Source organism: Caretta caretta, chromosome 6, assembly GCF_965140235.1.
Source record: "Caretta caretta isolate rCarCar2 chromosome 6, rCarCar1.hap1, whole genome shotgun sequence".
Taxonomy (NCBI): Eukaryota; Metazoa; Chordata; order Testudines; family Cheloniidae; genus Caretta; species Caretta caretta.
The window spans coordinates 108,679,011-108,691,252 of NC_134211.1; the positions used below are offsets into that span (position 1 = coordinate 108,679,011).

At 40.9% G+C, this 12,242-nt stretch overlaps 1 protein-coding gene across 12 annotated transcripts in view; it reads right to left on the reverse strand.

Moving 5' to 3' along the window:
• Window positions 1-12,242, reverse strand: part of BEGAIN (brain enriched guanylate kinase associated) — a 260,116-nt gene that overhangs the window by 99,790 nt on the left and 148,084 nt on the right. For 10 of the 12 annotated variants that reach the window (XM_048855775.2, XM_048855769.2, XM_048855776.2 and 7 more), the window contains 2 exons: window positions 9,592-9,753; window positions 5,942-5,998 (listed from right to left, as the gene is read on the reverse strand). In XM_048855775.2, coding sequence (XP_048711732.1) covers window positions 5,942-5,998; window positions 9,592-9,753 — 219 coding nt within the window. The remainder of the gene's footprint in view (window positions 1-5,941; window positions 5,999-9,591; window positions 9,754-12,242) is intronic. The other 2 variants (XM_075129878.1, XM_075129875.1) reach the window with 1 other exon arrangement.

Here is a 12,242-nt window from a genome sequence, read left to right on the forward strand (position 1 = left end):
CTTCCCCAAAGTACAGTGGGCCTAGAACCAATGGTTTTGGTTTGACCGATTATAGAGATAGGGAAAAGCTTTGAAATGAGGACTGAACTATGGATTCAAACTGCCCTAGAGTTGGGTGAGGGGATGATCAGGCCTATCTCTGATTTAGAATGAAATAGAATGGCATCTCAGACCTATTTCCACTGCTTTGTGCTGTAAAGATTTTTCCTTCCAATTATATGGCAAAATTCCCCATTTAGAGACTGCACCAGCAGATCATAATTCTGGGATTTCGCTTTCCCTATCTGCGCAGAATTATTCTGGGGTTGCAGGGTAGGGAGAATGGAATCTAGGTGTTAAGATCTGTGAGGAAAAAATTTGCCCCTAGTAAAGCTGTGGAAAAAGGAGGACTTCCCTTTGGGGGAAACTCCCACCGGGGAGGAGGGGTCAACTCAAGGCCCTTGAGCCCTATTTTGAGAGCCTAAAGAGGGCTAAGATGCTGTACTGAACTTTTGCTGGACAACTACACAGAGGTGAACTTCACCCTAGAAAAGGGCTCTGTGGTAATGCTGTCTGCCAAGTGGATGACCAAATTGGTGAGAGAGTGTGTACAACGAGCCCTTGTACAGGACTAGAGGTCAGTTCATGAAATCACCAGCTGAACTGATTACATCTCTTGATGTCATTGTTACAAATTTCTAGGTGATTAAATGGCTTGGCTGGAGTTCACAGATCTCTGTATCTTCTCTATTCCTATCACATGCAGCAATTCATATTAAGCCTCCATATAGATGTCTGCTTCTGCAGCCACTATATATGCTGTCACTGCTAGCCAGATTCAGCATGACAAAGAAAAGTCTGAGGCTGTATTACACCCTACCCACCTTCCTCCAGCAAAAGCAATAGAAGAGAGAGAGAATAAATGCTACAGGTATGTCTACATAGCAAAGAGAAATCTGTGGTTGGCCTGTGCCAGCCGACTCGGGTTTGGACTGCGGAGCTGTTTCATTGCTGTGTAGACTTCCAGGTTCAGGCTGGAGCCCAAGCCCTAGGACCCTCCCATCCTGCAGGGTCCTAGAACCCGGGCTCCATCCCGAGCCCAGAAGTCTACACAGCAATGAAACAGCCCAGCAACCCGAGCTTGAATCAGCTGACATGGGTTTTTCTTTACTGTGTAGACATACCCTATGAGGCTGCCTGTCTACACCCTTAAGAAAGTTGCAGGCATAGAACATGACCTAATGCTTCTCTAGCTTGTTAGTTATCTATGCTGTTCAGATGGGGGCATACGATGGAGAGTAGCTGATCCCTGGGGCTTTGCTCCTAATCGAGCACAGGCCTGATTCTGCACTGTTTTGCTATTGACTTCAAAGAGCACAGGAGCACATTAACACAACTCTTCCTGTGACACATAATAGCCTCCTGTGGGCTGTAATATTTTGGTCTAATTTTAGTTGTTGAGCTTAGTGTGGATGCTGGGTAGTGTTGGTAGCCTGTGATATACAGGAGGTCAGCATAGGGCCTGGTCTACACTAGGAATTGACACTTCTGAGCAATGCACTTAAACCAACCTAACCCCCCGGGGTAGGCAGTGTTAGGCCGACAGGAGAATTCTCCCATCGACCGAGCTACTGTCTCTTGGGGAGGTGGATTGCCTACGCTGACGGGAGGGATTCTCCTGTTGGTGTAGAGTCTTCACTGGAGAGCTATAGAGGCACTGCTGTGGTCGCACCACGGTGCTGTAGTAGCGGTTTCTGTGTAGACAAGCCCTAGGTGATCTGGTGGGCCCTTCTAATATTAAACTCTTCACTCTGACAGTGCCCCCACTCCATGGGGTTCAGTAGGCATGTGCCATGGGCCACTGCTCCCTGCTTCTCCTACTCTTAACTCCCTATTTCATTTCCATCCAGTTTTGCTCTATCCACATGAGTTTGTGGCCTGTAGCATATAAACCCTAGCTCTCTGAAGTACTCCTTTTCAAATCAAATTTTTAGAAAATTAACAAAGCTCACTAAACAAGAGCCAAACCTCAACAAAACAGTGACAGCTGAGGTGTTTAATGCCAATTTTGTTCAGTCTTCACTAAAAAGATAAACTGTGACTAGATAATTAACACAATTAATGTTAATGACAAGGGGGAAGGAACACTAACCTGTTCCTTTCCTGTTTTGGCTTAAGGATACTTAGATAAGTGAGATGTATTCGAGTCAACAAGGCCTGATGAAATTCACCCAAAGGTATTTGAAGGAACTAACTGAAACAATTTTAGAATCATTAGTGACGATCTTTGAAAGCTCATGGAGGATGCGTGAAGTCCCTGAGGACTGGAGAAAGGTACTTAAAAAGGGGAACCAAGAGCATCTGGAGAAGTATAGACCAGTAAGCCTAACTTCGATGCCTGGAAAGATACTGGAACAAATTATTAAACAATCATTTTGTCAAGTCCTAGAGGATCATAGGACTATAAATAAAAGCCAACATGGATTTGTCAAGAAGAAATCATACCAAACCACTTTAATTTCCTTCTTTTGCAGGATTACTAGCGAGTGGATGGGGGAAAGCAAGAGATGTGATACATTTTTATTTTAGTAAAGCTTTTGACAGGGGACACATGAACTTCTCATAAGCAAATTAGGGAAATGTGGTTTAGATAAAATTACTATAAGGAAGGTGCATAACTGGTTGAAAGACCAGAGTAATTATCAAGAGTTCACCAGCAAACTGTGGGGATGTGTCCGGGGTTGGGAAGGGGGCTTGCAGAGGTCTGTCCTTGGTCTGGTACAATTCAATGCTTCTACTCATGACTTGAATAATGGAGTAGAGATTACGCTTATGAAATCTGTGGAAGACATCAAGCTGGAAAGGGTTGCAAGCACTTTGGAGGACAGGATTAGAATTCAAAACAACCAATGAGAACTTAGAGAACTAGTCTGAAATCAACATTATGAAATTGAATAAGGTGCAGAATACTGTACTTTGGAAGGAAAAATCAAACACAGAACTACAAAAAGGGGAATAATTGGCTAGGCAGTAGTGCTAAAAAGTATCTGGGATTACAGTGGATCACAAATTGCATATGAGTGAATATTGTGATGCAATTCTGAAAAAAGGCTAATATAATTCTGGGGTGTATTAACAGAGTGTTGTATGTAAGACATGGGAGGTAATTATCTTGCTCTATTTGACACTGGTGAAGTCTCAGCTGGAATACTGTGTCCAGTTCTGGGAACCACACTTTAGAAAAGATGTAGACAAATTGGAGAGTTCAGAGGAAGAGATACAAAAATGATAAAAGGTTTAGAAAGTCTGACCGATAAAGAAATGATAAAAACACTGGACATGTTTAGTCTTGAGAAAAGAAGATGGACTGGGGGAGAGGAGGAACCTAATAACAGTCTTCACATATGTTCCCTATGTCCACAGAAGGTAGGATAAGAAGTGATTTGGAATAATCTTAATCAAAGGAGATTTCCCTAATATCTAAGATAAAACTTTCTATCTATAAGGATAGTTAAATACTGGAATAAGCTTCTAAGGGAGGTTGTGGAATCCCCATCACTGGAGGTTTTTAAGAAGAGGTCAGACAAATACCTGTCAGGGTAGTGTAGGTATACTGGTGAAGAGGGCTGGACTAGATGACCTCTCAAGGTCTCTTCCAGCCTTACATTTTTATGAACACCCCCACAAAATAGAAGGAGCTGAGCTTCAGAAAGTGTTTCTATTGAGAACTGTATGCAAAGGTAGTCAAAATAAAGTAGATAAACACACGCACGCACAAAACCCAAACTGGAAAAATAAAAGACCCACGGGGCCAAAAGAAGTGTCAGTACTGTGAATGGGGAAGGGGAAATGGACCCAGAAATATATATGGAAAAAAGCATTAAAGGTATGAAAGGAAAAAAATATAATATTAAATAAAATCTTTTGGCAATACATTTAAAAATAAAGCAGGAGTGGGGAAAATTAATCTGAGCTGCAATGAACAAATGGTAACATAACCCCACTTGTAGAAAAAGCATTCACCCAGATTGTCTGTCTGAATTTTGCAGTGCCTAAGACTTTCAAATTGTAAATCTGGCAGCTTTGTAAATTTCAGTGGTAATTGGGTTGACTGAGCTGTGAATTGCCTTTTACAAAGAATGAATTATTTGATGTGACCCTGTTCATTTATTATGTTTTTGGTGCCTTCTCTGTGTCCTGTAGTAAATTCAAATTGTACGGCCCCGTTGTGCTCTGTATGTGTGGGTATGTGCACCCATGCAGTGCAACTGCTCATGTTTCTGAGGGTCTAACAAAAAGAATTTTGATCATCACTACCTTTAAATATCTATGTGGTCTAATGTAGCAGAAAATACCTTCCCCTTGCAAGATAAAATTCACCCCTGTGCAGAGAGCTCATACAAAGCATGTGCACTGAGACCTCAAAATGTTGGTTAAATGGAGCATAGACCTTGTTCCTCTGCGCAGGAGGAAATTTCACCTAGATAGCAATGCTGCTTTGAAGAGTGACTGTACAAATGGCACCTTCTTATTCAACAGGTTTGTTCCTTGTCTGTTCTCTAAAGTTTTATCTTCTTTCTTACAAATATAAGATGCTTTTTCTCCTACTAGCGCTGCAGAGGAGCCAACACAGCTGTGAGGCCCCTGTTCAGGAACCCACTTAAATACATGCGGAAGTCCATCCCCCTATAGTGAAGCACTTAAACACATATGTTTAAGTGGATTTTACTCCTTGTGCAGCAACAGAATTCTATTCTAAATTCCAACTGGAGATGATGGGTTTTGCACAGTTGTTACTGAAGACATAATCTGAGAGTTGTACAGGTGTGGGCGTGGGCCTAATTTGACCAGCAGAACCTTTTATTACTGGTTGGAGTACAAAAGAAGGAATGATTCCAGCAGGGCTCCTTGAGCTCAGTTTGAGTTTTCAGGACTGGTAGTCAAAATGCATGGTGTGTTTTTTTGTTTTTGTTTTGTTTTTTTTTACTCTTAAACTGAGCACGCTCTTAAACACAACACAGGTTAGATATTGGGAAAACCTTTCTAACTATAAGGGTAGTTAAGCTCTGGAATAGGCTTTCAAGGGAGGTAATGGAGTTCCCATCATTGGAAGCTTTTAGAAACAAGTTGGACAAACACCTCTCAGGGATGGTCAAGGTTTACTTGGTCCTGCCACGGCACAAGGGGCTGGACTGGATGACTTCTCGAGGTCCCTTCCAGCCCTACATTTCTATGATTCTGATATGGAAATCATTGCGAGGCACACGGAACCCCGCAATGCCATTTCAGCCACTTTTCAAAGCAGAACTATAGTTTAAGGGTGGGAATTTCAAAATTGCTCAGCACTGGCCAAACCCCGCTCCCTCTGATGTCAATGGAAGTTTTACCATTGAATTCAGTGGGAGCAGTTTAGGTCAACATGGTGTTCTTAGAAAATCCTACTCCTTTAGAGAATGATAGGCCACCAAATCATCTAAATGTACCCTCCCTAAACAGGAGATCGTTGTGTTTAAAACAAACAAAAAAGACAGTTTGTTTTGGCATTACTATAGATTAAATGAAGGGTGTGGGAGGCTTTTGAAGCAATGGCTAATGGAGCTTCCAGCCTTCAAGGAGAATGCTGCTCAGAGTAGCAGTACGAGTTTAATGACTGAAATGTTTTTTAGTGTACAAGTGGGACCATGTTACTCTGTGCTTATCTAGAACAGTTGTTCGCATTTACCTTTCTCTTCCTTTAGAAATGAACAACGTGGGAGATAAATTCTTGGTGTTATTATATTGCTCTTACTGTTCTTTACACACTGATCTTCATACAGTTATTTTTACATGTTGCTGACACTCTTTTGGATCATACTTTTGATTAAAATGTTTGTTTCCAGTTTGGGGATTTCTAGGTGTTTATCTTGCCTCATTTTTTTTTATGTTTTTGCTATTCTCAATAGAAACGATTTTTAAAGCTCACCTTGTAAAGTATTTTGGGCTTCCCACATGATAAGTCTTCGGAGGAGAAAGCACCTGCCTGGAACATAATTTTTTTTGCATAAATTTTCTTCGTAATAAAAAACCAACTACCAAGTAGAGTATTAGAAAAGCTCTTAGTCATTTGATTTTAATACTTTCATTTATTGCAAAGAACATTATCAATGGAAACACTTTATGGGCCTGATTTTCAGAGGTTCTGAACATCCACAGCATCCACTGAACCTGATCCATTGTGCACTGATGTCAACAGCAGTCACTGGATCTGGCTCATTGACCTGAACTGAAGTACTAGGTGCTCAGTGTGACCTTACACCCCATATCCTTCATAGAAATATTGTTATGATATGAATATGGCATAACTAAGATGTTTTATGCAAGATGAGTCATGCAAGGTATCATTGGAAAGGTTATGATTTACTGAATGTGATTATCCAATTTGTATGCATGTATCATTTACGTATCTGAAGTTAGAAATATTGACTATTTAATAATTACAGCTGTGTTTTCACCTGGGGAATGCCCACCAGAAATATGCAAACAGCCTGGATGGGCCATTAGAAAGGATAATAGGACTTTGAAGATACTAATCTCCCTCCTTCCTGAGAAGTTTCCTGGGATGCTGCTTTGACACTGCAGGGTCATGTGATCATGTCACCTGGTACAGGATACCATTCTGACATGCTGGTACTTTTTCATGGGAAGGGGGTGGGAGTCAAACTGGGAAACAAAGGATTCCTGCCATATACAAATCCTATTTAAGTCTCAGGAGTGAGTTAATCTAGACTCTTCTCCACTGCCTCCCCACCCAAGAAGGAAGACTGCTGAAAACACCTGAAGCAACAAAGGAATTAAGCTGGGGGAGTCAGGCGCTGAGCACAAGGAAGAAAGGTCAGCCTGTGAAGGGTATACCTGGAGATTTAAACTGCAAGCGGTGCAGTTTACCTTCAAGAAACTCTGCAACCTGCCTAAAACAACATTTAGGGTGAGAAATTACTATTTGTAGCCAATTTCTTTAATGGATTCAGTCTAGTTTGCGTGTTTTGTTCTATTTGCTCAGTAATGTGCGTTCTCTTTGCTATACCTTATCACTTAAAATTTACCTTTTGTAGTTAATAAACTTGTTTTGTTTGTTCTAAAACCCACTTTGTGCAATTCATAATTGGAGGGGCAAAAAACTCTGCATATCTTCCTCCACATTGAGGGAAGGGGCGAATTTCATGAGCTTACAACATATAGATCTCTATACAATGCAAGACACTATAATTTTGGGTACACACTCCAGAGCAGTAGTGGGCAACCTGCTATCCATGGGCCGCATGCAATCCATCAGGGTAATCCACTGGCAGGCCCCCAGACAGTTTGTTTAAATTTGAATGGCTGACCGCAGCTCCCAGTTCGCCATTCCCAGCCCATGGGAGCTGTGGGAAGTGGTGTGGGCCACAGGGATGGGCTGGCCGCCACTTCCCGCAGCTCCCATTGGCCAGGAATGGTGAACCACAGCCACTGGGAACTGCGGGTGGCCGTGCAAATATAAACAGTCTGTCTGGCGACCCGCCAATGAATTACCCTGATGGGTCGCATGTGGCCCACCACTGCTCCAGAGGGTATGCGCACAGGAGTGTGGGGCAATTCCCCAAGCTGAGTCCTCCCACACAGAGCTGATTGCAGACTGTGTGATTCTACAGCTGGGTGTCTCCCTACCTGTGTGCGTGCTGGAAGGAGGCTTGAGAGCCTGTTACAGCAGCACAGAGTAAGGAGCACCCAGGCTGGTGGGACAGGCAGGCTCAGTGAGCCCCCAGTACATCAGCTGGTGGCCTAGAAGGGGGGTCCAACCCATCACACTCAGAACTTCTGAAAATCAGACCCTACCTATATAAACAACCTGTCTACAGACCTAATATTGCAGTTTTTACTCTAGCAAAACTCCCACTGACTGCATGATTAGTCTTTTTATAATGTTCATGGCTCCTTCTGAGATCCAAATGTATATTATAAATAAGCAGAGATGGTAGGGAAGAAATTATATAGTCCTGATGGAAGGTTTATTGCACATTTTCTAAAAGGCAAAGTTGAAGCGGGTTTTATGGCAGAAGATGGTTACTATGCTTAAATACAGAGGCATGTTCCTATAAGTATTCCAAGCATAGTGAATGAGTTACCTGGATGCGCTTTTAAACGTTGCATCAAAAGGGAGCATCTCTGATTAATTTCAAGTCTGAATACACATTTTGTGGGAGTTTTTTATAACATGACTGAAATATCTGACTTACACTTTAAGCAGGATGTGCCTGAAGTAAAATATTATTTCAAATCCAGAAAGTCCCAAATATTCCCTGTTCTATACCTGTGCCTTTCACTTGCCCTGCAAAATGTACTTCTTCAGGAAAAGTAATTTAATGTACAGTCAGAAGGATGGTTAACATGGCAATTTATTGGAAAACAGTGTGAAAGGGTTTGGAGAAAACTGTCCTGAGAATGGAGTTACTTTGAACAGCTCCGATGTAAATGAAGCGATAGGAGAGAGGGGGGAAAAATGTGCTGTAGACAGAAGTAGTGTGGACAGCTGACTGCCTGCTCTATGTAGAAGCCAGTAGATGGCAAAATCATGTAAAGCAGTCTATGCTGTATCTCTTGATTTAGGCCGTGATTCAGGAAACCTTTTTTCTTAATTTTAAGCATGTGCTAACCTGATTTCCTGTACTGGTGTCTTAAAATTCAACCTGTTAAAAATTCTTTATTTATAGCAATTACCTGTTATCACTTTTATTAATGCTACAGTCCAATTAAGAAACGTTATGCATGATTTCTGTTTCTACTTGGAAAGGTACTTTTGTACCTGCATTAGGTGTGATTCACTGTCCATTTTCCTACATGATGATGCCTTCAGGAAAAGTTCAACTGCATTTTTTCATAAATAAATGAATCTTTTGGTTCAGAGTTTTTCAAAAGTAATGATCTTAAGAGTCATGTACACACTTAAGGCTAGAGCCTGCTCCCTTTTAAGTCAATGGGGACTAGATTATTACGATTATTTATACTGATTGGGCCCTAAATTTAGAACAGGCCTGTGCCTTATTTTCTGCACAGTTTGTATTATTTTTAAATAGAAGGCTTTTTGTTTCACGTCATACTTTTTGGAAGTAAATGTAACATGTTTTACCATGCCATGATATGAAACTTCATAACATTTCATACATTGAACATAAATTTTTCTCACCTTTGAAAAACAGGGCCTAATTCTGCTCTCACCAACGTAAATGCAGCATAACTCAACTAATGTCAATGCAGTTACACTGTATTTACTAAAGAGAATATAAATATCCTTTGTGTTTATGATAGGTGTGTGTGTGTATATAATAATACACACACACACACACAATGTATATGTCATTAATTATATAAAGATTATATAACATACAATACACACTATGCACACACAAATATACACACACACGTGTGTGTGTGTAACACATAGACATATATCTATATATATATGTGGTATGTAACAAATATGTGTGTGTGCAATGTGTACTATAAACATGTTTATATAATGAATGGAGTGCATATCTATACATTAAGTACAATAGTTTGTATATTCCCAATACAGTTTATTTATTTAAAAAAAAATACCTTCTCAATTTTTCGGTTACTTTTTCAAGTTCTTCCTGAGCACGTCTCAGTTCAATTTCAAGATATTGGCGTGTAGAATCAAATTCTGTTTCAAGCATTTCCAGTTTGTGGGTAGTGTAGGATAGGCGCTTCCGTAATTCCCCCTTCTGTTCTTGCAAAGTACTGGAAGAACAAACACTGCAGTTATAGCATTTAGAAGTTCTGGAAGACTCTTTAATGATCCACTATTTTCAAGTGGCCTCATTATCCATATTTCCAAAAAAATTATGGCTTTTGTAGCAAGAAAGAGAACAGTATTTATTCATTTGTTAACTAATTTTTGTTATAATTTTATTTAAAATAATCATGTTGACAATCTCTCTCCATCCATCCTTTCTAGCCAAATGCCATCACCGGTCATTTTGTGGAAGTATCCTCAATAAAAATATAATACATTTTAGAATACATTAAAAACCAAATTTTGGTTTTATGTGATGTCTTTCATTCTGAAATGATTTAAAACTACTTTACGTAATGCTATGTACAAACAGCTTCAATTCCCCATCTGTAAAACAATAATAATAATAATAATCTGGCTTTGTCTATTTAGATTACAAACTCTTCATGTCAGGGATTGTCTCTTACTTTGTCTGTATGGTGTTCAGCAAAATGAGGTCCCGATAAAAAGTTGTTATGCCTAGCTGCAACTGTAATGTAATAATAATACAGACTCTGCTAGTACTTCATTGCTATGTTGGCTTTGAGCATGAGCTCAGGTCCTGATATGGTACTTGAATACACTATGACATAGTGGCATGAATGTTACCAAATGAATCACATTGTCACCGTAATAAGGCATCTTGCCCCTTTAAGAGCCCAGAGCCCTTGGGCCAGTCAGCCCTGTTCAATCAGCCCTGCCCTGCTACACCTGCACTAGGTGTTGGAGGTAAGAGGAAGGAAGCCCAGCAGTGGGAAACAAACTGGAGAAGAGTGCAGAAGGCAGGCAGAGGCCTGTGGAGGACTCCAGGTAAGGAAGCCTAGGAATGGGTCCTCAAGAAAGAGCAGGGAGTAACCTGAAGGAGCCCAGGGGGCCTGAGGGCAGAGAGGGTAAGCTGCCCATGCAGGACAAAAGCTGAGCACAGAGGGTGGGCAGAAAAGTGAGCCCTGTACAGTCACCTTGCTTACTTTTGATATATGCTAAATATAACATTTGATAAAATAAGGGCCAAATTCTGATTCCTTTGATGTCAATGGCAAAACTACCATGGATGTCAAAGGAGCAAGGTTTTGAACGTAAACACAGCTTATGCCTGTACCTAAACTTAGTGTGCTGGGGCCTGAAAGAATGTCAAGGGGCTACATACCATTGGTTAAAGGCCACATATAGAATTACCAGTCTCAAGAGAACAGAATCACCCAAAATCACGAGAGTGGGGCCCAAAATTTTGATTTTAAAAGCTATCAAATCATGTTTTTTAGGCTGTCTTTTGACTTTTTTTTTAAACTCTCCTCCAGTCCTCTGCTAATGTGTCTAAGATGATTTAGGTTGAAAAGTCAACCTTAACGGTGTACAAAAATGTGTCTCCTGGTTGGTCAGATGGAGACTCCACTTACCCTCTCCTCACCCCTGAGGTTGGGGACCCGCCATCTGCTATCAATCCCACTCCAAGCTTATTTCTTTGGGGAAAAAATGGGTTGGCTTGAGACAAACTGACCTAATATGAGTCACACTCACACAGAGAATTTGTTAATGTGTAGGGTTGATGAGTTACAGATACACAGATTAAAGAACTTTTTAATTTATATCAATCACTCATAAGTGATAATGTCTCAATAGAGAGACAAGATGAGTGAGGTAATTTTACTGGACCAACTCCTGTTGGTGAGAGAGACAAGCTTTTGAGTTTACACAGAGCTCTTCTTCAAGTCAGGTTAAAAGAAAAGGAGGACTTGTGGCACCTTAGAGACTAACAAATTCATATGAGCACAAGCTTTCGTGAGCTACAGCTTGTTTAGCACAAGTAGTTCACTCATATTTCATGGGACCATTCAAGATGAAGTGGCCCATTAACTTCCTTACAGTCATGGGTGGGGAAGGAAAGGAGGCGTTGGAAAGGCAGCTGTGGGAGGACTTGGAGGGTTGTTTCTGGGTTATAGAGTGTTGTAATAGGTGATAAATCCAGTCTCTGTTCTGTCCATGATTTTTAGTGTCTAGTAAAGTTATGAATTTAAGATCCCAGGCTTGTCTTTTGAAAGTGTTGTGCAGGTTTCCTTGAGGATGGGGACTGATAGGTCAGATATGGAATGATTGCTTTGTGAATAGTAAAGGAGTACTTGTGGCACCTTAGAGACTAACAAATTTATTTGAGCTCAAATAAATTTGTTAGTCTCTAAGGTGCCACAAGTACTCCTTTTCTTTTTGCGAATACAGACTAACACGGCTGCTACTCTGAAATTTGTGAATAGTGTCCACCCACAGGTGATATTGTGTTCAAGCACACTATGGCTTTGTTATGGGATTGGGTCAGCTTTTGCAAGAAGCAACAATTCCCTGAATCTCCCCGCTACTACTTCTCTGCCCAAGACTGGGCAGTTCTCTCTGCCTCCCACCCACCCCTAATCTCCACCCCTCCCTACTGCCCCTGACATCCCCTGCAACCCATTCCCCGTAA